Source organism: Zootermopsis nevadensis, unplaced genomic scaffold, assembly GCF_977971745.1.
Source record: "Zootermopsis nevadensis isolate Lab colony 2312 unplaced genomic scaffold, Znev_1.0 Znev_ptg000012l, whole genome shotgun sequence".
In the NCBI taxonomy this organism is placed as follows: domain Eukaryota; kingdom Metazoa; phylum Arthropoda; class Insecta; order Blattodea; family Termopsidae; genus Zootermopsis; species Zootermopsis nevadensis.
Genome location: NW_028259144.1, coordinates 14,216,326 through 14,239,361, shown reverse-complemented (window position 1 = coordinate 14,239,361; position 23,036 = coordinate 14,216,326). Strand labels below are relative to the sequence as shown.

Below are 23,036 nucleotides of genomic sequence, written 5' to 3'. Positions count from 1 at the left end.
ATTTGGTCTGGTAGTCCAGAAAACAGGGTGAACATAAACATATCCGGCACGAAACATGTGGTTAGGACGACAACAAGATGATACCACAACCATCTGCATTTGATTATGGCGTCAAACTCCAATGTAAAATCTTTGAACTGTAACGTTATAGTAGTGACTCAAACACAAGATTGTTCTATAATGTGAGAAAATTGAAATATTTGAGTGCTTAATATCCAGCAATCGATAATAGAACTCATACGATGCCTCAACATAGACAATTTGCATCACGTCATTGCGCATCACCTACCGTGAAGATGCTCCATTAACCTAACCTAACCCAACTCAACCCAACAGGGGTAATCAGCGTTACCTGAACATGGCGACCTGGGCACAAATTTTCGAAATAGACCACGGATGGTCCAAAATTGCTGAAATTTTGTATGGACGCTGTACCACAGGTAAGTAATAAAAATTCATAACCTTTTGTGTCACAACACTTGTAATAAATTCACACGAAAGCATCAAAGTCGCGAGGTGGAAGAAACGCGAAATCGGCCACGATTACCAACATCCAACTTTATCAACAAGGAATTATGCACAAAGACGCTTCTTTATATTTTCTAACTGGTGCCTGTACGTGCACAGATACGTCATACGACTAACAAATGCACAAAATGACTGCAGGAAGATTTTTATGGCGAAGAAACTGATAGTGACTAAGGTTTGTAAGCGCGTTGTAGCTTCATACGTAAGGATTCGCACACAGAAATCACCATACTTAAATAAAGGTGTTAAAATTGAATCCAAATACATTCAAGTGATGGAAATTAAGAAAAACAACAAATAAATATACAATATGAATTGCAAAAATCAAAATCGTTTTCGAAAATCACGACTGTTCGTACTCATTTAAAGTAGCGTACAGCTGGCAGCATGTGTAAAAAGACTTTCCGAATTAGAATGCTGATGGCGTGCTGTTGCAGTCAGGTAAATCAATAACCCTTCTATGTAGTGATTGGCCTACAGCAGACCTCACAAAATTATGAACTCTAACGGAGAAAACTCTAAACAGAATATTATGTGGTTCGATTTGACTGCAAGGACCTGTACATCAGCTTTCACATACGTGAGATAGATGTCAGCCCCGGAAGTGAAAGCCAGTCGTTATTGATTTTTGTCGAGAGGCAGTGCAGTCTCCGTCATTCAATGTTAGCCTTAGAATTTAGCTAAGAGGTATTCAACTTTTTAATTTCAAGCTTTCGTACATCGGTACTCAAACTAATATGTTCATCGGGATAATTAGCAACATTTATTTCCTGCGATAAATGTTAAACTACTGTGTGCTTCGTAGAGTGAAGTCGAGGACGTTCTCGTTCCAGTGACGTATGCAAGATGGAGACAGGTAGAACATTACACTTACGGTCTGGTGTACGTGTGAAATGCAGAGATGTGGCATTAAACTACACGTGTGCACAAAAGAGGTGTGTGTTTCCTATGGTGACAGCCAAATAAATTCAAGACGTACCTGTTTTACAGAGGTTGGACGTGTCTAAATGTGACGTTAGTGTGGATATGTATACATATAGTATATTTCTGACAAGCTGGATCTTTGTAATATCTCGATACATTTTAAAATAAAATTTTAAAATGTGTACTAATAATTCTTTAGCGTAAGCAGACATCAAATGCAATACAACAACCACAATTGCAGAAAAAATGCATAAGTGACGTGAGCCAAGATTATTTTGAGGTCGACAACAAGGTAAAAGATGTAAAATCTTAAAAGTGTAAAGCTATGGTAATGCCTCAAACACAGGATTCTTCTATATTGTCAGAACATTGAAATATTAGAGTGCTTAATATCCAGCAATCGATAATAGAACTCATACGATGCCTCAACATAGACAATTTGCATCACGTCATTGCGCATCACCTTCAGCGCAGATGCCCCTTTAACCTAACCTAACCCAATGCAACACAACAGGGGTATTCTGAGTCAGCTGAACATGGCGCCCTACTCACGAATTTTCGATATAGACCATGGATGGTCGGAAATTGCTGAAATTTTGAATGGACGTTGTGCCACAGGTATGTAATAAATATCCATACTCTTTCGTGTCACAACACTTGTAATAAATTCACACGAAGGCATCAAAGTCGCGAGGTGGATGAAACGCGTAATCGGCCACCATCACCAATATCCGACTATTTCAACAAGGTGTTATGCATTCGACATATTTTAAAATAAAATTTTTACATGTGAACTGATAGAACATAAGCGTAAGCAGACCACACATGCAAGTCAACAACTACAATTACGTAAAATCAAGCTTAAGTGACCTGAGACAAGAGTCTTTCGAAGTCAACCAGAAGGTATCCAATGTAAAATCTATGGTACAGGCTCAAACACAAGATTGTTCAATAATTTAAGAACATTGAATTATCTGAGTGTTTAATATCCAGCAATCGATAATAGAACTCATATGATGCCTTAGCATAGACAACTTGCACAACGCCACTGCGCATCACCTACTGCGCAGATGCCCCATTAACCTAACCTAACCTAACTTAACCCAACTCAACCCAACAGGGGTAATCAGCGTCACCTGAACATGGCGACCTGTGCACGAATTTTCGAAATAGATCATGGATGGTCCGAAATTGCTGAAATTTTGTATGGACGCCGTGCCACAGGTAAGTAATAAAAATTCATACCCTTTCGTGTCACAACACTTGTAATAAATTCACACGAAAGCATCTAAGTCGCGAGGTGGAAGAAACGTGAAATCAGCCACCATCACCAATATCCGACTGTTTCAACAAGGTGTTATGCACAAGATATATTTTAAAATAAAATTTTAACATGTGTACAAATAGGACTTAAGTGTAAGCAGACCACATATGCACGTCAACAACTACAATTGCGTAAAATCAAGCCTAAGTGACGTGAGTCAAGTATCTTTTGAGGTCAACTAGATGGTATCCAATGTAAAATCTTTGAAGTATTCAGCTATGGTACATTCTCACACACAAGATTGTTCAATAATTTAAGAACATTGAATTATTTGAATGCTTAATATTAAGCAATCTATAATTGAACACATATGATGCCTTCGCATAGACAACTTGCACCATGTCACTTCGCATCACCTACTGTGCATATGCCCCATTAACCTAACCTAACCTAACCCAACGCAACCAATCAGGGGTAATCAGCGTCAGCTGAACATGGCGCACTGCACACAAATTTTCGAAATAGACCATGGATGGTCGGAAATTGCTGAAATTTTGAATGGACGTCGTGCCACAGGTTATGTGATAAATATTCATACTCTTTCATGTCACAACACTTGTAACAAATTCACACGAAGGCATCAAATTCGCGAGGTGGAAGAAATGCGTAATCGGCCACCATCACCAATATCCAACTACAGTGAAACCTCTATTCATCGTTCCCGGAACTATCGTTTTCCCGGATGCATCGTCCGTTTTCTTCGGTCCCGAATACATCCCATATAAAATAATGTTACATTTTCCCGCTTCTATCGTTCCTCGAACTATCGTTTTATCGCATCAATTGTTCAAAAATCTTAGTCCCGGCCCACAATTTTCCCGCAATGATTGTTTCTGAGAAATTAAAATGCTGGGTTTTGAGATAAATTAATACCGAAAGACGCACAATGTTTTTGGAATACGCAGTAGCAGTAACCTGTTATGTCGCCCAACCAGCACAGATTCTTTTGGAATGATGGGTCAGCGGTGCAGGGGTGATAGTTGGAGTGAATGGCGGTGCTCATTGTCAGAAATTTTATGAGTTTAATTAGGGTGCACTCATATTTCGTTCCAGCGATGCCAGATGGCATGTGCAGTGTGAATTTCTTCACAAATGCTTTTATTATACGTACAAAGGAAAGGCGGGCGGCACTTTTCATTCTTCTGGTTCATCTCGTGTCTTCTACAGCTATGTTTCGTTGAGTTCGGCAGTAATAGTATTTCCAGTCTTCCTGTTATTGTTAGCGAAGGGGGTGGGAGTGGTGAGGAAGAGGAAGAGGAAGCGACAAATGTGAGCCCGAAGCTGTGCCGAGTTTTGCCGAAGCATTGGCAAAAGTGAAGTCATTCTTTTATGCGCATAATATTAGTGAACGTGATGTGGAAACATTTTGAACGTGGAAAGGGCTCTGTTTGGCCTAAAACGTAAAGTTTCGACAAACCAGTTGTCCATTAAAGACTTTTTTGGTAAAAAGAAGTAACTATGAAAGAGAAACGTTGTTTTTTAAAAAAATTTAATGCTTTCCCGCAACTATCGTTTTCCCGTATTCATCGTTTTTATTTCTCACCCCCGCCGAAAACGATGCATCGAGGTTTCACTGTATTTCAACAAGGTGTTATGCACTCGATATATTTTAAAATAAAATTTTATCATGTGTATTAATAGTACTTTAGCGTAAGCAGACCACACATGCAAGTCAACAACTACAATTGCATCAAAGTCGTGAGGTGGAATTAACACGTAACCGGCCACCATTACCAATATCAGAGCGACCAAACAATGGTGTCCATCAGTTCTTTGGTGACACACGTGGCAAAGACAAAATGTGGCATTCCATATCAACAAGGACTCTACTGAACACAGCATTTTTTTATATTCCTACACTTTTCAAACAATGACTGCTGCTGATATAAGAGATCCAAGTTACGGCCTATGAAGTAAACTGAAAAATGTTTTTGACTTCTATAATGAAACCTATTCAGAGTATTACATTCGTTCTAAGCATCTGGCTGTGAATTAAGTCTAGTACCTTTCAAAGGTAAGATGAATTACAGACAAAACACAAACATTTCAGAATCAGAATTTACAAAGTGTATAATATGACTGGTTACACATACAGCATGGAATTCTGTGGAGTAGGACATAATACCAGCAACTACAAATATGACAACACACTACAGCAAAGTGCTTAAAAAACAAAAACAAGAGAGAGAGAGAGAGAGAGAGAGAGAGAGAGACAAAGACGCAAACTGTACACAGACTTCTTTTCCTCTCCTGATTTACGTGACGGACTAAACAGAAAATCAACCGTTGTAGAACAGTACAACCTCACGGAATGGGAATGCCACATTACATAACAAAGCAACTGAAACATGGCAATTTTTGGTCCAAGACAATAGATGACAAGGGTCTTTAATAGAGGTCTGAGACTTCAATGTAATTTTGATGCAATTAGTATGAAACAAAAGCATAACAGTAAAGAACTTGAAAATGTAATTGTATTTAAAATCCATGTAAGTATCAAATGCTAATTTGTACTTTCTGATTTATGAGTGGTTTAAACAGCAGTCTTACCGGTGCTCCAATTCGAGAAAGGTAACGATTGCGGATATGGAAGTCTGAGTGAGGCTGAAGCAAGTCATGAGGCGTGATGTCCGACATGGATCCTGATGCAAGTAGTTTCTCACGTTCTAGGGCATCAGCAGCTCTAAAATCACACATCATATTTTAATGCTTCACTATATTTTTACCCAATACCACATCAAATTTTAATTTTTTTTTCTGCCTAAGAAACATGGATTCAAGATTTATGTTAATAACTACAAAAGGTCCATGATCAATACAAGTATAAAGAAAACATATACATTGAAAGAGGCAGCCAGCACACACTGAATCAATTTTGTATTACTAATTTTCAGTTTGTACAATATTTCATCCATTTGCATAATATTTACCTATATAAAATGGATTCAAATATTTCAAATCAAATTCTTTAAAATTATCTCAAAACTTCCATATAGTTACATAACATATACAGTCCAGTAAGTGGTTTTGACTATACTCTGGTAGCATTCCACAAGTGCCATTGAGAGGAAAGGACATTCTGAAGAAAGGTTCCACTAGCAGAGTGCATCAGATATTATACTGAATGACATTTTGGCGAATGATTAATGATGACAGACCCAACAACATTTGACTTTCCTGCTTCATCATTGTGAAGCTACAAGTAAAAGCTCACTGTGGGAATTAAACAAATGTGTAGAAATGTTAAACATGATCCAGTATAAAAAACCTGCAGTGTATTTATTACTCAGACAAATACTTTGCAAGCTCTATTGCAATTTATGATGTTTCAGCTGTATTTTTGGTTATTAGCCATTGAAAGAAAAACTAAATTAATGAAGATTTCTGTCTTCTGGGTTGTTGCACTGTGTAGTCTGGTCGATGTTAACCAACGTTTCACAGGTCATACTGCCTCCATCATCAGGGCGATGAGTATGAAGATTACTGTCTTCTGGGTTGTTGCGCTGTGTAGTCTGGTCGATGTTAACCAACGTTTCAGAGGTCATACTGCCTCCAATTCATCACCCTGATGACGGAGGCAGTATGACCTCTGAAACATTGGTAACCATCTACCATACTACACAGCGCAACAACCCAGAAGACAGAAATCTTCATACTCACCGCTGTGAAAACCTCAAATCTTACAACTAAATTAATATTCCTTAGCAGCAACAAATAACATGGTAACATATAAACATTTTCAGGACTTAAATTCCTGAAGAAAGAAGCTGGATGTTCCTCCATAATGCTGGTATCCAACTACATCACAGAAGACCAACATCTTCACCATCATAAGAATGTCAAATCTGAAAATTGGAAGACTTTTCATGCTGATGATGATTTAACTGCCTAAAATTCAAATGATATACCACTTGTAGCCCAAAGCAAGCTGACCGACATTGTGAGGAGGAGGTCTAAAGCATACAAATGACAGATTAACAACTCACAATTTCTATAAGCAATTCTCTGGAATAGAGAAAACTTCATTAAAAACGTAGATTCAGAGACCACTGTCAAAATTCTAGAACCGCTATGGCAAAACTGGACTACTTTTGGTTTAACATAAAAGATAAACAGATCTGTGATCATGGGCACTAAAACACACAAAGTGTTCCATCCAATAATCTGAAGAGTAAAATTTCTGCAATGCAACAAATCAAATCAGAGTCTGCATATATACTTTCTGTGTAGATGACAATGACAGCTACACATAAGAATTACTGTTGACCAAATCACGATTGAAATATCTCAAAAGGACAACACTGTATTGCTTTGAACTTCATATAACGCTAATTCAACACATTGACAAGGCAACAGTAGTTATCAACATCAGATTTAAGGAGTATAATATCTGTTTAAATGTCACAGTACTTCCAGCTCCCAACCATCAAAGTGACTATAAGAACAGTCACACCAAATAGTCCATCCATTTGTAAACTTTCTGAATGAGGAAATGCTAGCAATCACAGGTATCTGATTACTGTGACTCTCAACTAAGAATGATGGGTGGTTTTAGTTCCTTGAAATAAAATATTTAAATATTAAAGTTAATCAGCAAAGCATTCATACTTACAAACGATTTCTTTCAAATACTTCCCGTTGTCTGGGAGTCATATTCAGTATGCCTGAAGAACTTGAATCAAGGATCCAAATGACAACAGATATAACAAGAGCCACTGAAAGAGATTTATAAGAAAAGTAAAGAATTAAATTCATTAAAATATACAGAACAACAATCAATAAATTTTATATTTCATTTATCTGCTGAAATGCCATGTCATGCAACACTAAGCTCAAACAATAGTACATTTTCCATACAGAAAAAGGCATGAACTAATAATAGTGACAACACAGGCAGTGACATCCCACAACAAATTCCTAAAAAGTTCAAATATTTATATGAAACTGCTATAATCAATATTAATGAAAATTTGAGACACACCTGGAAAATTACACCATAAAATCTAAATACACAATTTCAAGGTCCTATAACAACTTTTTTACTCATATATACAGAAGATATGGTATTTTATCCCAAAAAACCAACTCATTCAATTCTTTCTCCCTGTCCTGTTAAAACACAATACTGCTAACATAAAATATCACCGCTGAATGTAATTCATACAGTTATATCTGTACACATTACTAAAACCTACTTCCTAAAGCTCCATTTTAATATATCCTCATATCTCTGCTGCTGCCACTTTCCAAGAGGCAAATCATTTTCCCCATAAAAACTGGCAATATGATGAAAGCTCAAAATATTTGTGGATTTAAGATTACAGCCAACAAAGAATTTGAAATGTGATGTGACAATTATAACAATACTACATACACATGATGGTCTAATGGGCTGTTTTGTAGTGTAGCACTTAGGGCGGCCGCACACCAACTGCGTCAAGACAAGCATCAAGACATGAGACAAAAGACGCTTTCTTGCTTCATTCGTGATTCAGACTCGAGTCCGCACACCGAAGCAGCACGTGTCTGCGTCTTATCACATCTTCTCTAGTTGATAATCGTATATTACCGGGAATTTCTCAACCATCTGCACTATCTTAATATTTGTTTGCTTTTCACTCATGTCGATAACGTACATTGGTGCTGTTACTTGAGTACTGACGTCTCAATCCTGACGCACAGAAAAGGAACATGCCGAGTCTTGCTGCACGTGTCTGCAGCATGAAGCTGACGTCAGCATCATGACTCAGACCAGTGTATGGTGGTTTTCATAATCTCATTCATTTCAACTGTGCTCCTTTCTTTGCGTCATGTCGCAGACATTGTGTCTTGACTGTTACATGTCTTGATGCATGCCGGTGTGCGGCCTACCTTAGAGTGTCAACATTTCAAATGAAAATATTACATATAATGGCTTGAGGTTACATTGCTATGGTAAATAATTCAGCACAGATGGGGAAATAAATAAATAAATAAATATATGACAAAAGATTATGAATAAACCGACTATATTTGGGGCGTACCAATATAATTACGAGATGACTATGGAAAGTTATGTTTCAAACGCTAACAACTCAATTTGCTTGTTTATTATTACTTTTCATTATTTTGCTGTCTCACACGAAATTACCATGAAATCATACGTAAAAAGAAATTTAATTTTAAAAATTAGAATGTTTTATTTTTCTAAGAAATCCAAATATGTGGGTCCCCTCTTTCCTGCTGCACATAACTTTTCCTGAATTCAAATTCAACTGTAAGTTGGACAACTAATGGTCTAACTGCCTAATCAGTAAATTTTAGTAAAATACATACAACACAGCCAGCCTAAGAAGAACAGCTCCAGCAAGAGATATCCACCAGAATCTACAATCTTGCCAGCTAGAAGTGTAATCACAGCTAAACCAAGGTTCTGCACTGACTGAGCACTGGTTGAACAAAAGATACATAACAAAATCACTAAATTTCACATATATACATGTTGTCCACATCACTTTACTTGCCATCTGGACTAAATGGTAATGTTTCTAGCTCAGCTAGGTTTGGCATGGTTCATGCAATGTGATAGTAATGCAGGTATTAAATTAAATCCGTGGCGTAACAGCTCCAGAGAGCCAAAGCTGACTACCTTGACTGCTGGCCTCATGTTCACATGCGTAACCAGAGGTGAACGATCATCCAACACGACGAACCCCCAACCATTGCTAGCTTTCCTGACCAGATTACGCTACTCATTGTAGCTCCCCAATTTCCTCACGATGCTGGGTTGGCACCGGTCTCATACACTGGTCGAAAGCTCATGAGAAAGTTTCTTCTCCCCCGAGAATCGAACCAGCGCGCATTCCGTAACGCCGGTCCGAAGCATGATGCCTCAGACCGCGCAGCTACGGCGCAGGACTAATGCAGGTATTAACCAGTCAAAAAACATTCTACATGGTGATGTTTCCTCAACTGTTACATGTGCAAACCTCAAACACTATGTGTATGACACAGAAATGTCACTCTGATGCCCGCACAAAGCACATCAAGCACATAGCATGTCATGCTAGCCTCCTTCCCACCCTTCTGCCAGATGCCAAGTTAAATGATGCAAACAATACTAACATCATACTGATAAACATTTTCACACATGAATAAGAAAATGTAAGTGGCAGCAAAACAAATCTTGCACTGCTAGTTCAGTATCATAAGACTTCACCTGGAAGATGAGTTAAAATGGAACTATGACAAGGGGATTAAACTGCTTTATTAATATATAATAAATATGTGGAATCAATTACAGTCAGACTCTCTTAAGACATTTTCTTATTGAAGTGGTGTTCAGAGGCAGCTCTGGAACAGCAAGTGTTATTGCCTAAACACGCTTACTGTCATTTATTATAACAAGCCTCTAAAATTAATACTGCTTACAAAGTCAAGTGGTTGTCAATATCAGCCAAAGAGAACACTTCTAAGTGAACTCTGCAAGCTTCAGCCAATCAAAAACACCCATTTATGATTGTTTGGTGCTCAATTTCCATTACTTACTGTGTTAAGCTAAGGTAAGCATTATTCTACTGTAATATTTGTCTGCTTTATTTACAGATTCTTTACTATGTGTGTTAATTGTAACAATTTACCATGTTCTTATAATATTTAATTGTCAAAAATTACCACATTTTTTAAGGTCAACTTAAGGTTAACTTACTATATAGTCTTAGAACAAATTAGACCTTCATCTAGTATTTCTCCAATTTCACAATAAGGAAGGTTTTGATGAACAAATTAAATTCATTTTGTGGGGATAAACTATAATTAGAGCCTATCGTATGTCAGAAAACATTAACATACATGAAACCTTTAGTTTAAATTTCAGTTCCAAAAAGTGTTTAGATATTAACCCTTCACACACCATTCAAATTTCTGCATCTTGAAGCCAATTAATTCAAACACTCTTTATGCTGGAACACACTGGCCCACAACCTTATTTATTATTATTAACACACATGCATGCACAAACAGCACACCAATAAGTCTATAAATCACAAATCATCCCAGGAACCCATGTCAGTTATCTGCTGTTTTAAAAATCAGACCCCCCCACCAAAGCAATTTTGGTCCGAAAATGGAGCAGATACTGCAGAGAATCCTCTCACGAGCCCCTGCACAACACAGGAAAGCTGGAAAGGACCAGGGTGCACTCTGGCAGGAAAATAAGGTTAAAAACAGGGTGACACACAGGCAGGTAGAAAAGTACAGTGACTGGGAAGGAAACATCATAATGAATAAAGTTTCATTCTATGTAGGAGGGGGAAGGGGGAGCATTAAATTTTAATGCTTTAAAACTGAAGTTGGAATTATTAAATGAATTAGATGTCTTTTAGTACCAGAAATTAAATTATCTATAAACCACAACTTCTGCATACTACTTACATGCCATATGCTGTTCCCAGTTGATATTCAGGAATTACAAGAGCAACCATTGGCCACAGAGCACTAGCAAGCATTGAATACGCCACACCCAAGATACACTATAAACAAAACAAAACATATGGTAATAAATTGTATAGCATCGACCTGGGGTCAATCCCCGACTGGGACAGATGATTTTTCCTCTAGCATGTCCAGACCAGTTCTGAGGCCCACCTAGCCTCCTATCCAGTGGGTACCAGGGTCCTTTCCTGGGGGTAAAGTATGGCCAGGGTGTGATGCTGACCACTCACCCCATCTAGTGCTGAGGTCAAGAATGAGTAGGAGCTATACCTTCTCTCCCCCCAAATGCCTACATGGCATATAGTGGGACAGCTTTAAGAAGACTATATAATCATCTGCATTCCAGACGATGAAAATGCCACTTATTTGTTAATGGTTACTTTGTTGTAATAGGTACACTAGATAAGACAATAGTCTAAATTTGATTATTCTGAATCAATAATCCCTCCTGCACAACTAACCCTCCATCATGACAGAAGGGACATTGACAAAAGCAGCCAACCTTTGACCTGGGATCAATGGCCTTTGAGCTACGACTTGTGGCAACACATGAACAATGGGTCACATATAAGGATATCCACATATACATCTATCAGAACATAAAAAGTTTTCCTATCCACTGGAACATAGAAGTAAATGTTCCATCTGCATGGATATTGTATTTATCACGTTCAAATAATCCTTAATGTGAAATAAATATAAACCATGTCAATCAGAAATTTCTGAACTGAAATCTCTGTTCTGAACTCTATTCCTAGATTCATAAATACTGCAAAATTCCAGTTTTATTGCTAAGTCAATAACAATAATAAGGATATTATTCTTACCATTGCAATATATGGATTGATGAAAGTGAAGGCAAGAAGTGCATGGCAGCCAATGGACACCAGAACTGATAAACATACCCAGAGTACATTCTTGCCAACTTTATCCACCAGAAGACCAAGGAGAGGTGATGCCACAGCTGATATTATATATACAATACTGTTCACTGTGTTTGCATTGTCAGGTGTGAATTCAAACTTGCGCTCAAAAAACACCCTGCAAATAACATACAATAAAGTATAAGTTATATGTAACCATTAGTATTTAGACTACTTTAAACACTGCAATCTTTACAGTTTCAGCAACTGACAGCATCATTAAATTTGTAGTTTATTTAACAATGCTGTGAACAGCTCAAATTTCATAGCAAACAGTGAGAGGATGATTAAAAATAAAGAGTTGAAGAGGATGTGGGAGAAAGCAATTACAGACTAATTTAAGGCACTACCCCAGCATTTGAACAGCAAGACTGAGGAAAACCATAAACTATTCAGTCAGACCTCTGGGCCAAGATTTAAAACTGGGACCTCCTGAATGAAATGCAGAAGCATCTGATTCATGGCAAAGGAGAGGTGAACTTATTCCTATGCCTAAATATCATAACACAAAGCATATGGGAGTACAAAGGTAAAGCTTCATGCAATCTTAATCATAGAACTTAACAGAGATGAGTGATCAACTTCATGCACTGCTCATATTGCCATATAGAAAAAGCCTCAGGATTCACTGGTTAGAAGTCTAGATGGCCCTCAGAGCTATTACGGAAGTAAATGTGAGGATAAAAAGCTAAGTCCCAAATGTAAATCAAACCCTAGCTACCCAGTCAGTAGATTATCACTTTATTTGCTCAAGTTCAGAAGTGGTAGGAAGTACAAAATTAAAATTTCTTACTTTCCAAGGGCAATAAACGGGAACACAGCCACATAGTATGCAACACAGACAACTGATATCAGCCAGAAAATGGCCGGAAAATCCTTGACATCTGTGAGACGCACTACTTCTCCCTCCTGAGCAGTTTTCTTTTTGAGGATCCTTTCAGCTCTCTTGTCCATGTATGCAAGTAACAGAGCACATAAGAGTGACATGAAACATGTAGCTGATGCTGCAACACAACATAAATGTTATTTGCATAAAAGGAAGTAAACATAAAAGTAAATATAAATTTTGTTCTTCTTACTCCTTTGCAGTCCAATGCCACACAAATACTGAACAGGAACTCAGGCTTTGAAATATCACTGGACCATACAGTACTAACAAGGGAATCTGGTTGACTGATACACTCTAGTTGGCTCTAGTTTTGGAGTATGGCAGTGAAACCCTCCTCTGACTTCCTGGCAAAATATTATGTGTTGACACTAGTGGAAACATTAGGGTTAGAAAGGATCGCTATGATCAGATGCATATTGCAGAATGTATATTTAAATTATGGTGATTCTAAAGAACAAGAAGAATCCTTTGGGGTTCATACAATTAGTCAATGGAAGGAAAGCATAAATGGACTTTCATGATTAATGTAAGTTTAGAGCCTTCAAAGCAATTCATACATGATGATAAAACATATTTGGAAATTAAACCTGGGTTGAAGATTTCTGTCTTCTGGGTTGTTGCGCGGTGTAGTCTGGTAGATGTTTACCAGCGTTTCAGAGGTCATACTGACTCCGTCAGACCACACAGCACAACAACCCAGAAGACAAAAATCTTCATACTCACTGCTGTGAAAACCTCAAATCATACATAAACCTGGGTTGCCCACACCATAGGCAAACATGCTACCAAGTGAGATATTGCAATCAGAGTGCTTGGCATATCACATAATCTGTAAGGAGGTTATGGAAGGTTCCAGACTGCTGAATTCACATAGTCACAATTCTGGATTCTGAATGGATTTTCATATTTCAGTTGGAACATGACATTAAAGGTAAAAATTTGAACAACAGGACTCAAGTCATAAATTTTCTTTTCAAAAGGGCCCATTTCCTTTCTTCTGTAAATATTTTTGCTCAGCCTCCCTTAACTACCAGGAGTTAACACATGTAGATGAGAATTACCTCCTTATTTTTGGTTACATCCTGTAACTTTCAAATAAATATTGAGTGCAAGGCTGTAAAGTATTTTAATAACTTAACCTGTAAGGGCACAATTAAACTACTGATTTCACACTGATAAATGGCATAGAAACATCTTAATATAATTTTCTTTGCTTTTCTGTAGGCTGATTACAACATTATACAAAGACATATGTTTATGTACTTCATTTAGGGACTCTATGCAATTAAATACTTTTATTAGAAACTTTCTTTCATAATTTTGGGTTCTGCTGAAGCAATAAATTCTAGAAGAGTTCATGTAATTTACTAGCAAGCCATTTCATTTCACCACACCTTTATCATTGGTATGGACTTCTGTTATGGTCAGATGTCTGCTGTGTTATTGCATTAGGTCCCTTGGAAGGTCTCTGTGTGAGTGAAGATTTTGATGAAATTTAATGTGGAGGTTGTGCCACTCTGCATGACGTCAAAACAGTACATACATGGTTGCTAGGGTTATCGTGGTTCATATTTATTTAAGTGGGAATCAGCATAAGTGTTTGTGTATGTTAACATTGTCTAATTTCCTATCATCAATAATATAAACATAGCAGCTTTGTGAACATTTGAGGTAGAACTCACATTAAAGTCACTCAACAAAGGGCAATTCAAATTTTAAAAATAACTTTAGCAAAGGTTTTTCTTTCATAGACTGTAAAAAAAAAAACATGGCTGCTGTACAAACTCTACATTTAGCTTTCAATCTGATAGCAATAACTAATAAGTAACTAAATCTGGATATGAAAAATTGTATATAGATAAAACTGACCTACAAATTCTCTATGAAAATATTTTTGTATGCACATAATTACAAACACTGCACACACGTGAAACTTAGAGGCTTTATCTGACAATGCTTGTGGTTAGAACATGTACTAATCGAAAAGATGAACAGAAATGGATCAGTAAACTGTATAATTATTAATTCATCATACAGACTGAAACATTTTAAGAAAAGCTGATGTACTGAGTTAGAACTTTTTTTCTTTTCCACAACAGGAAACATTTTCACAAATATATACTACTTCCTTGTTATAAATGTCACAGTTAAAAATAAACAAGGCAGAAGATAATATGACCCAATCAGTAAAGTTTATCAGTAACTTACCAATGAAGAGCACAACTCCGATACACATGTACCCTGAGTAGTACTTGCTGACCCACGTGTACAGAGGCTCCATCACATTAAAGTTGACTGTTGAACCAACCCGAGCAAAGCTCAACTGAAGACCAAATACCATATTTAGTTCCTTGCCCTTAAACCAGAGCACAGCATAATTATTCTGTGCCACTGCCAATGATTCACCACCGATCCTGCCAACAAGTATAGTCATGATATCTACATGTAATAAAATGTATTATAAACATACTGGATATATAGAATTTCTATACATAGCTAGGACAGATGCATATGATATTCAATCAACTACAAAGATCAATGAATAACTTATATCCAGGGGTATGGTAAGTACACCAGCGTCCATTAACAAGTTTCACTTTACACCACCACTGTCTTACCACATAAACACACTCACAGTGAGTGATATTAATTTTTTAAAGCTAGTGCTAAAAGTCCTTCTCATTAGGGCACTGTACTTTAGGATTCTGAAGATTAACTGTGGCAGGCTCTTATGAACACAATAACTCCAGGTTACATTAAGACAGGGAATGTCTTAACCAGATGAGCAACAATTAGCTTCCCAAGAATTCTACTCCATGGAATTAGTTAGGTTAATACTATTTTTTAAAAAAGAAAAGCTGTCCCAGTTCTTGTCATATAGGCATTTTGAGGGGAGGGGAGAGGAGAGGAGGTATAGCTCCCACTCGTTCTTAACCTCAGCACTATATAGGAGTGAGCGGTCAGTGTCCTGTCCTGGCTGTGCTTTACCCCTGGGAAAGGACACCGGTGCCCAATGGAAAGGAGGCTGGGTGAGCCCCAGAGCCAGTCTGGATACAGAGGCTAGAGGAAAAATCCTATGCCCTAGCCACGGATCAAACCTTGGTCACCCAGTCCGTAGCCAGTTACTATGCTGACAGCTAATCCAGCTCACAGGCTAATACTATTATACATCATAATAAATTTTACATGGTAAGTTACGATGATTACCATTCCAACCATAAAACTAAAATATTTATTGCAAACATCATGATAAAAAAACTGTTTTTGGAAAACCTGTAGGAAGAGACAACTTTGGAGACCTAGGCATAGATAAGAGGATAATATTAAAATTGATGTTAACTACAGAGAGAATTTTTTTACATGGCACTGGCTCAAGATATGGTCCAATGGCAGGCTTTTGCAAGTGTAATGATAAACTACAAGGTTCCACAAAAGCAGTGACTTTGTTAATCCATCTAATAATTATTAACTCTTCTACAAAATTCCTGTATGATGGAGTTGGTTAGTAAGTCATTTGCCATTTTGTGCAGTTGATAAGACATGTTACTACTTCCCATTTTGTTACAGACTTCCCACAATAAATACTGCATATTCTCCAAAACTTCAAGATCCTACAGTGAACAATGGAAGTGTTGATCCACCATGTCAGCATTACTGATGATCATCATTTAAAAGTTACAAGGAAGTGATGGCTTTAAGTGGCATATTATAAGAAAGCATCTTCCAGAAGCACTTAAACACAATGGTAGTATGTTTTCAAACATGCAACACAACATGTCTGTATTACGATGGTGAGTCAAATGAAAACAGCAAAAAAAAAATTAAATTTCATTTATTGAATGAAAGCAGTACACAACTATATCATTTTTCTACATAGTCTCCATTTCGTTCAATACAGGCCCTCCAGCGTTTACGAAGTGTATGGATTCCTCTAGAAAAAAATTCTTGTGGTTGTCTGCGCAACCACTCATGCACCGCCTGCTGTACCTCTTCATCAGAACGGAACTTCTTTCCTCCCATCACCTCTTTGAGTGGCCCAAACATGTGGTAATCACATGGGGCTAGGTCTGGTGAGTATGGCGGATGTGGAAGACACTCAAAGTGCAAGTCTTGGATTGTTGCAACTGTTGCACGGGCTGTATGGGGCCGAGCATTGTCATGTTGCAGAAGGACACCTCTAGTCAAAAGTCCACATCGCTTTGATCTGACTGCAGGTCGAAGATGATTCTTCAAGAGATCTGAATATGAGGCACTGGTGATAGTGTTCCCCCGAGGCGTGTAGTGCTCCGAGAGTACGCCTCGTTCGTCCCAAAAGAGAGTCAGCATAATCTTCCTTGCAGATGGCTGCGTCCGGAACTTCTTGGGTTTTGGTGATGAGGAATGATGCCATTCCTTGCGCGTTCTCTTTTTTCCCGGTTGGTGGTAGTGCACCCAAGTTTCATCACCAGTAACAATTCTCGAAAGGAAGCCATCAACTTCTGCTTCAAGGCGCCGTAGAAGTTCTTCACAGGCGTCAATACGTCGTTGGTGCAATTCTGGGGTCAGCTACCGTGGCACCCACCTTGCAGACACTTTGTGAAACTGGAGCACATCATGAATGACATGGTGTGCTGATTCGTGACTCATGTTCAGAATTTTGGCTATTTCATCCATCAACACTCGGCGATTCTCCATCACTAGGGCTTCAACTGCTGCAATAGACTCAGGGGTCACAACTCTGTGCGCCTGACCCAGGCGAGGAGCGTCTGCCTCAGACGTCACACCATTTCTGAATTTCCTACTCCACTCGTACACTTGCTGCTGTGACAAGCATGCATCACCATACTGAACCTTCATCCGTCGATGAACTTCAATCGGTTTCACACCTTCAATGATAAAAAAACGTATTACAGAACGTTGTTCTTCTTTCGTGCCATCTTCAAACTGGCACTGTGATGGCATTATGTTTGTCTGCATTATACTGCCACCTATAGGATACTCTTTATAGCATTGGTAATATGTCTGTCAACTTATAGGACAATGGCACGATATTTCGAATTTTCATCTCAGTTTTACGGTTTTCATTTGACTCACCCTCGTAATATACCATCAACTTCTAAAATCAGCTAGATGATGGTGCTTAATGTAATAAACTAAACAATCTCACTTTTAAGTTTATATTTTAACACCTGAAGATGGTTCATCTAGCCAAAATATGTTGTGTAGATGTTATTCAACTATGATACCACCAGCACTGTTTTTGTAATGAAGTTGATGGTATATTAATGCAGACATTGTGCTGTGTCTGACAACATAGGACCATTGTGTTCCAATGGCATGTTGCTCATGCTACAAGTATGTTTATGAACACACAGTTTATAAAAAAAACAGGGAAGTAACAGGCAACTGCTCAAAAAGACCCTATAGCATGAAGTTAGTAACAAAGTTATTAATTTATAAGTTGCGTTACCATCTCTATACAGATGGAAGCATTCATTTAAAGGAAAGTAGAAAGTATGTGTCATAAGTTCTTTCCAGAAATTTTCTTGTTCCATTTCAGCTAGTTTTCTTTCCTGTGAATGGAAACACAATCAAATGATCAAAATACAAATGTAATTTTAGAGGGAAATATTGTGTCCAGTTACAAAGATAGTTATTAATGAAATCTTCATCCAATGTCATCAGGGCAATTGTAGTTTTGAACACCAATGAGTAAATTTATTATTGAAATTATTTAGCTTGGACATATGAAATACAATCTTAAATGATGGAATACCTTATACTAAGGATGAAGAAATATGGGTCTGAGTATATACTGTTCACGGTGTGGTATTATACCTACATTTTCTTATTAACTCCTAGTTTCATTCCAAGCGAGTCTTTTCAATTCTTACTAATACAAGGTCATAAAAAGAATGAAAATGTTATTATTTATGAATATGGCTCCACAGTTTTATCTTCATTGCATAAAATTCAAACAAAATAAGATTCAAATGCCTATAATATACTAACATACTAACTACTCAGAAGAACCTATGGTGACTGTTCAAGAAATAAAAAAAATTGCTGTTTTATGGAACAATCTCACAGAGGCAACAACCACCTCTGAAATACCAGTCAATTTCTTATACTTGCTACCATGAAATCTCAGCAATGGAAATAAAAAATCATCAGTATGTATTTAGACAAAATTTGCAACATCAGGAACGCAAATAATAACATAGAAATAGACAGGGTATATCATAACAACATATATGCAAAAATCTGTTCAGTGAAATGAGCTCCTCCACCACCTCCCTTTTAAATGACTTGTGGACAAAAGTCTGTGGAATGCCCTTGGATAAGAAATTTAATGAATGCACAACCGTGGGTAAAATATCTTCACACCTCTACACATATCAATTCTACTACATTATTTCAACTGCTGAAAGATGCCAACCAAACAAGGAATTGAAAACCTATATTTACAGGAAGACTATATGGCAAATTTATTATGTTCATATGAAATATTAACCTTTATCAACCAGGAATAGGGGATTTAAATGTCCACAGTACAAGGCTGCCAGCTGGACTTTATAAACTCTAGGGTCAATAGTTTAGTAGTATGCTACTGCATTGAAGTGCACAATCAGCTGGACTTCACATAAACCGCGACACACAGTCAACTAAGGTTAATCAATGGAAAAATATGGTCAAGCAGAATATATCATTCAGACCAATGTGAACTTCTATCACTGTTCTTCGTGGGTTCACGCCCTGACATCAAGTTTCTCACAAAGACAGTGAAGGCAGCTAATGCTCAGACTAAGGATGAGTGGAGTTCTATTTTTAAGTCCATTACGTACCCTCATAGTATAGTGTTTAGTACTAAAATAGCTTTCTATTTATATTTTATGTGTTTATGAATAACCTACTACACAAGTAAGTGTTCATATCCTGTACACATCAGCATGTCAAGTAGTGTTTGGCTACAGACTAATATTTCCACCTGTTATAACAGCTCAACATTAGGAAACTAGTAATAAATGGTCACAATCAACTGAAAAGAGAAACATAAACTAAATGAAACACTGAAATTTTACAAGAAAATCCTGGATGAATCAAAGAATACATATTGTTGTATACATGAAGTAAACACAGGATGTAATAAAAAAATCTTGATGAGAATGGAGTTACACAATGTGTATAATTAATTGTTCTATTGGACTTAATCTAAGAGTGTTTTAATTAAAACTATGATTTTTTAGATCTGGTTCTACTTGTGAAACACTATGATTTTAATTAAAATCTACTCAGGTAACTGGTAAAGTCCAACAGAAGATTTACTTATTGTATTAAATTGTAAACACAGATTTAGTCCACATTTCAAGGAGATACCTTAAAGTAAAATACAAATTCTTATAATTGTAATAGTGGCACTGCAGCGTATTTCACATGACAGGTAGACAAGAATGCAATGAAAGAATAAACTACTTACCCCAGGAACTGTGAACTACTGTCATCAATACAAATTTTGGCACCAGCTTCAATTTCAACTGGCACTGGGAATTGCATGAACAACTTGATACTTCAAAGTCCACTAAGCCATATTTTTTGTGCAATTACATTTTTGAAGTTAGTTCACTTTATCACCCCAAAATATTAAAATATTATTATCTACAGGAAGCTACGTACAATAATAAATGTTTTTTTTAATACCACATATAAGATATTACTGTCTATGAAATATCAAAGTACATCAAAAAGTACCCAAAAAGTGTTCATTTTTCCTCCAATTTGCTTCAATGCTCAATGCATGCACAATCCAACTATTCAGCTGTCTTGTGCCACTTTTGTCATCATGGTTGCCCTGCTTACCACATGCACTAAGTAAGATCAGCATGCAGTGATCAAGTTTTGTGGAATGAAGGTTTCGGAGGTGCAGAAATTCATCACAGACTATCAGCACACTGTGGTGAAAATGTTATGCTACAGCATAGCCTAACATGTTCAAAAGTGGCAAAACAGGTGTCACTAATAAATAATAAGAATGTCTGTCCACTTGACTGAAGGTAATATTGACCAAATTTCCATACTGATTCTCCAATGAAGATGGGTGGCAAACCAACTTCCAATCAGTCATGATTCTGCCTACAAAATCGTAATCATCCACGACAACCTTCAAGATTGGTGAATAAGATGGGTTCCCAAACAACATATGGAACAGCACAGGATTAACTGTTTGGACATCTGTAACTACCTTTCAGCTAATATCGCATGGAAGGTGACACCTTCATACATCAAATTGCCACTGGCGACAAAACATGGATCCACCATTATGAGTTAGCAAACACCACAATATGGAAAGAAAACACCTTTCAAAAGAAGCACAAATCTCAGTCAACATCAGAAAAAGTAATGCTCATAATCTTCTGGTGTTCACCAGAAGATTATGAGCATTACCATGAAGGATCAATCCTTCAGTATTATCAAAAACAGAGTGTGGCAATAAAGAGTACCCACTGCAGTAAGAAGGTACATGACAAGTTGAAGCTCATAATTCAGAGGACAACTGTCACAAAGTGTTACAATAGTGTTTTAACAGTAAGCATGAGCTGAAGAAAAAGCCAAAAACAAGTCTAAATACACTGAACAGCCTAAACAATACTGGGCCAAACATACTGAAAAACAGGAGAGTTATGTTAAAATGATGCATATGCAAGTTCTGTACTGGTATTATGCTAATTTCAATAACTACACTGCAGCTGTTTTTTAATTACCTGCACACACAAAATCATATTTAAAAAGCCATCCCACCAATGAACAAAGTAAAGTAAACGTCACTCCAAAACAACTTTATACAGCAAAGAATTAAAGAACTCTTTAAAAATATGCAACAGCTGACAACTCAAAGCCCACCAAGGTGATAATGGAGACAAATGGATGGCTGTAACTGATAATTTATGATGTAATTTTGGCTCCAGGCAGCAAAAATGTTAATAACTCCTGCTTTAAAATATGAATCTATTATCGTCTCCTCTTCGAGAGAAATACTTGGTGTTCTCCTACCACAACCTTGGTCTGATAAAGTATTTTTCCACCTGTCTTTGTACAATTACTACAGTAAATGTTTAATTAATGTCCCCTCTCCAAGAAAAAAATCACATCTTTACTCACCCAAAGACAAAGCGCCCTACCACCATCAACCAGAATGCATTAAAAAATCCTCCAAGGGCAAATATTATTTGTCCAACAACTACCAGTGATGCATATATCACTGTTCCCAAACGGATTCCAAACACTCTGAAATATAATTGAAACAAAATACAATAAGGCTTAATTTCTTATTTGTTAGAACATGTCATGTTAATTTAGTAATTACCTATTAATTATGTTTTTTATTAAAATATCATTAACACAATGTAGAATATCACTCCAACACAAACTGAAAGGAGTATTTCTAAAACAATGATCCCAATTTTAAGTGAGTCATAAAAAAGGTAAAAACAGACTAAAACCCCTTAAAGTGGAAATGTGAAGAACAAAAAAAGTTAATATAGTAAAATGACTTAACACATGAAACAAAATGGTCAAATAAAATGAAAACTCCTGGGTTCCTGGAGAATGGTAAGTATTGGGCAACTGGTACAGAACAAGCAACACAAACAAGCCTTGAGAATAAAGACTGAAAAAACCACATGACTGGTAATTTCAAAGCAATATATGAATTAACATAAACATGCATACACAGCAGAAAGTGGAAATAAAAAACTACAAAGAAATAGTCAGTCAGGCTAGACTGCATAAAAAACAAGCAAATTGGGCATTATATGCTCAACTGACTCATTGGATGAAGTGCACCACTAAATATGCATAAAGACAATTATCAGAATCAAATATCAACTTCACATAGTGCACCCCATTTCAATGGACAACAGTAATGGTGCTATAGCCACCTTCAATCCTTTTATGGAATTAAATTGTTACAAATCAATGCAAATGAGTGAACTATATATCA

The 23,036-nt window shown here is 37.0% G+C and overlaps 1 protein-coding gene across 3 annotated transcripts in view; it reads right to left on the bottom strand.

Annotated features, from left to right (window-relative positions):
* The window catches only part of LOC110830041 (lysosomal dipeptide transporter MFSD1-like), a 32,711-nt gene that overhangs the window by 7,179 nt on the left and 2,496 nt on the right, over positions 1-23,036 (bottom strand). For all 3 annotated transcript variants that reach the window (XM_022064419.2, XM_087348078.1, XM_087348077.1), the window contains exons 3-10: positions 22,196-22,321; positions 15,269-15,474; positions 12,965-13,175; positions 12,076-12,289; positions 11,189-11,286; positions 9,092-9,204; positions 7,389-7,491; positions 5,327-5,459 (exon numbers count right to left, since the gene is read on the bottom strand). In XM_022064419.2, the coding sequence (XP_021920111.2) occupies positions 5,327-5,459; positions 7,389-7,491; positions 9,092-9,204; positions 11,189-11,286; positions 12,076-12,289; positions 12,965-13,175; positions 15,269-15,474; positions 22,196-22,321 (1,204 nt within the window). The remainder of the gene's footprint in view (positions 1-5,326; positions 5,460-7,388; positions 7,492-9,091; positions 9,205-11,188; positions 11,287-12,075; positions 12,290-12,964; positions 13,176-15,268; positions 15,475-22,195; positions 22,322-23,036) is intronic.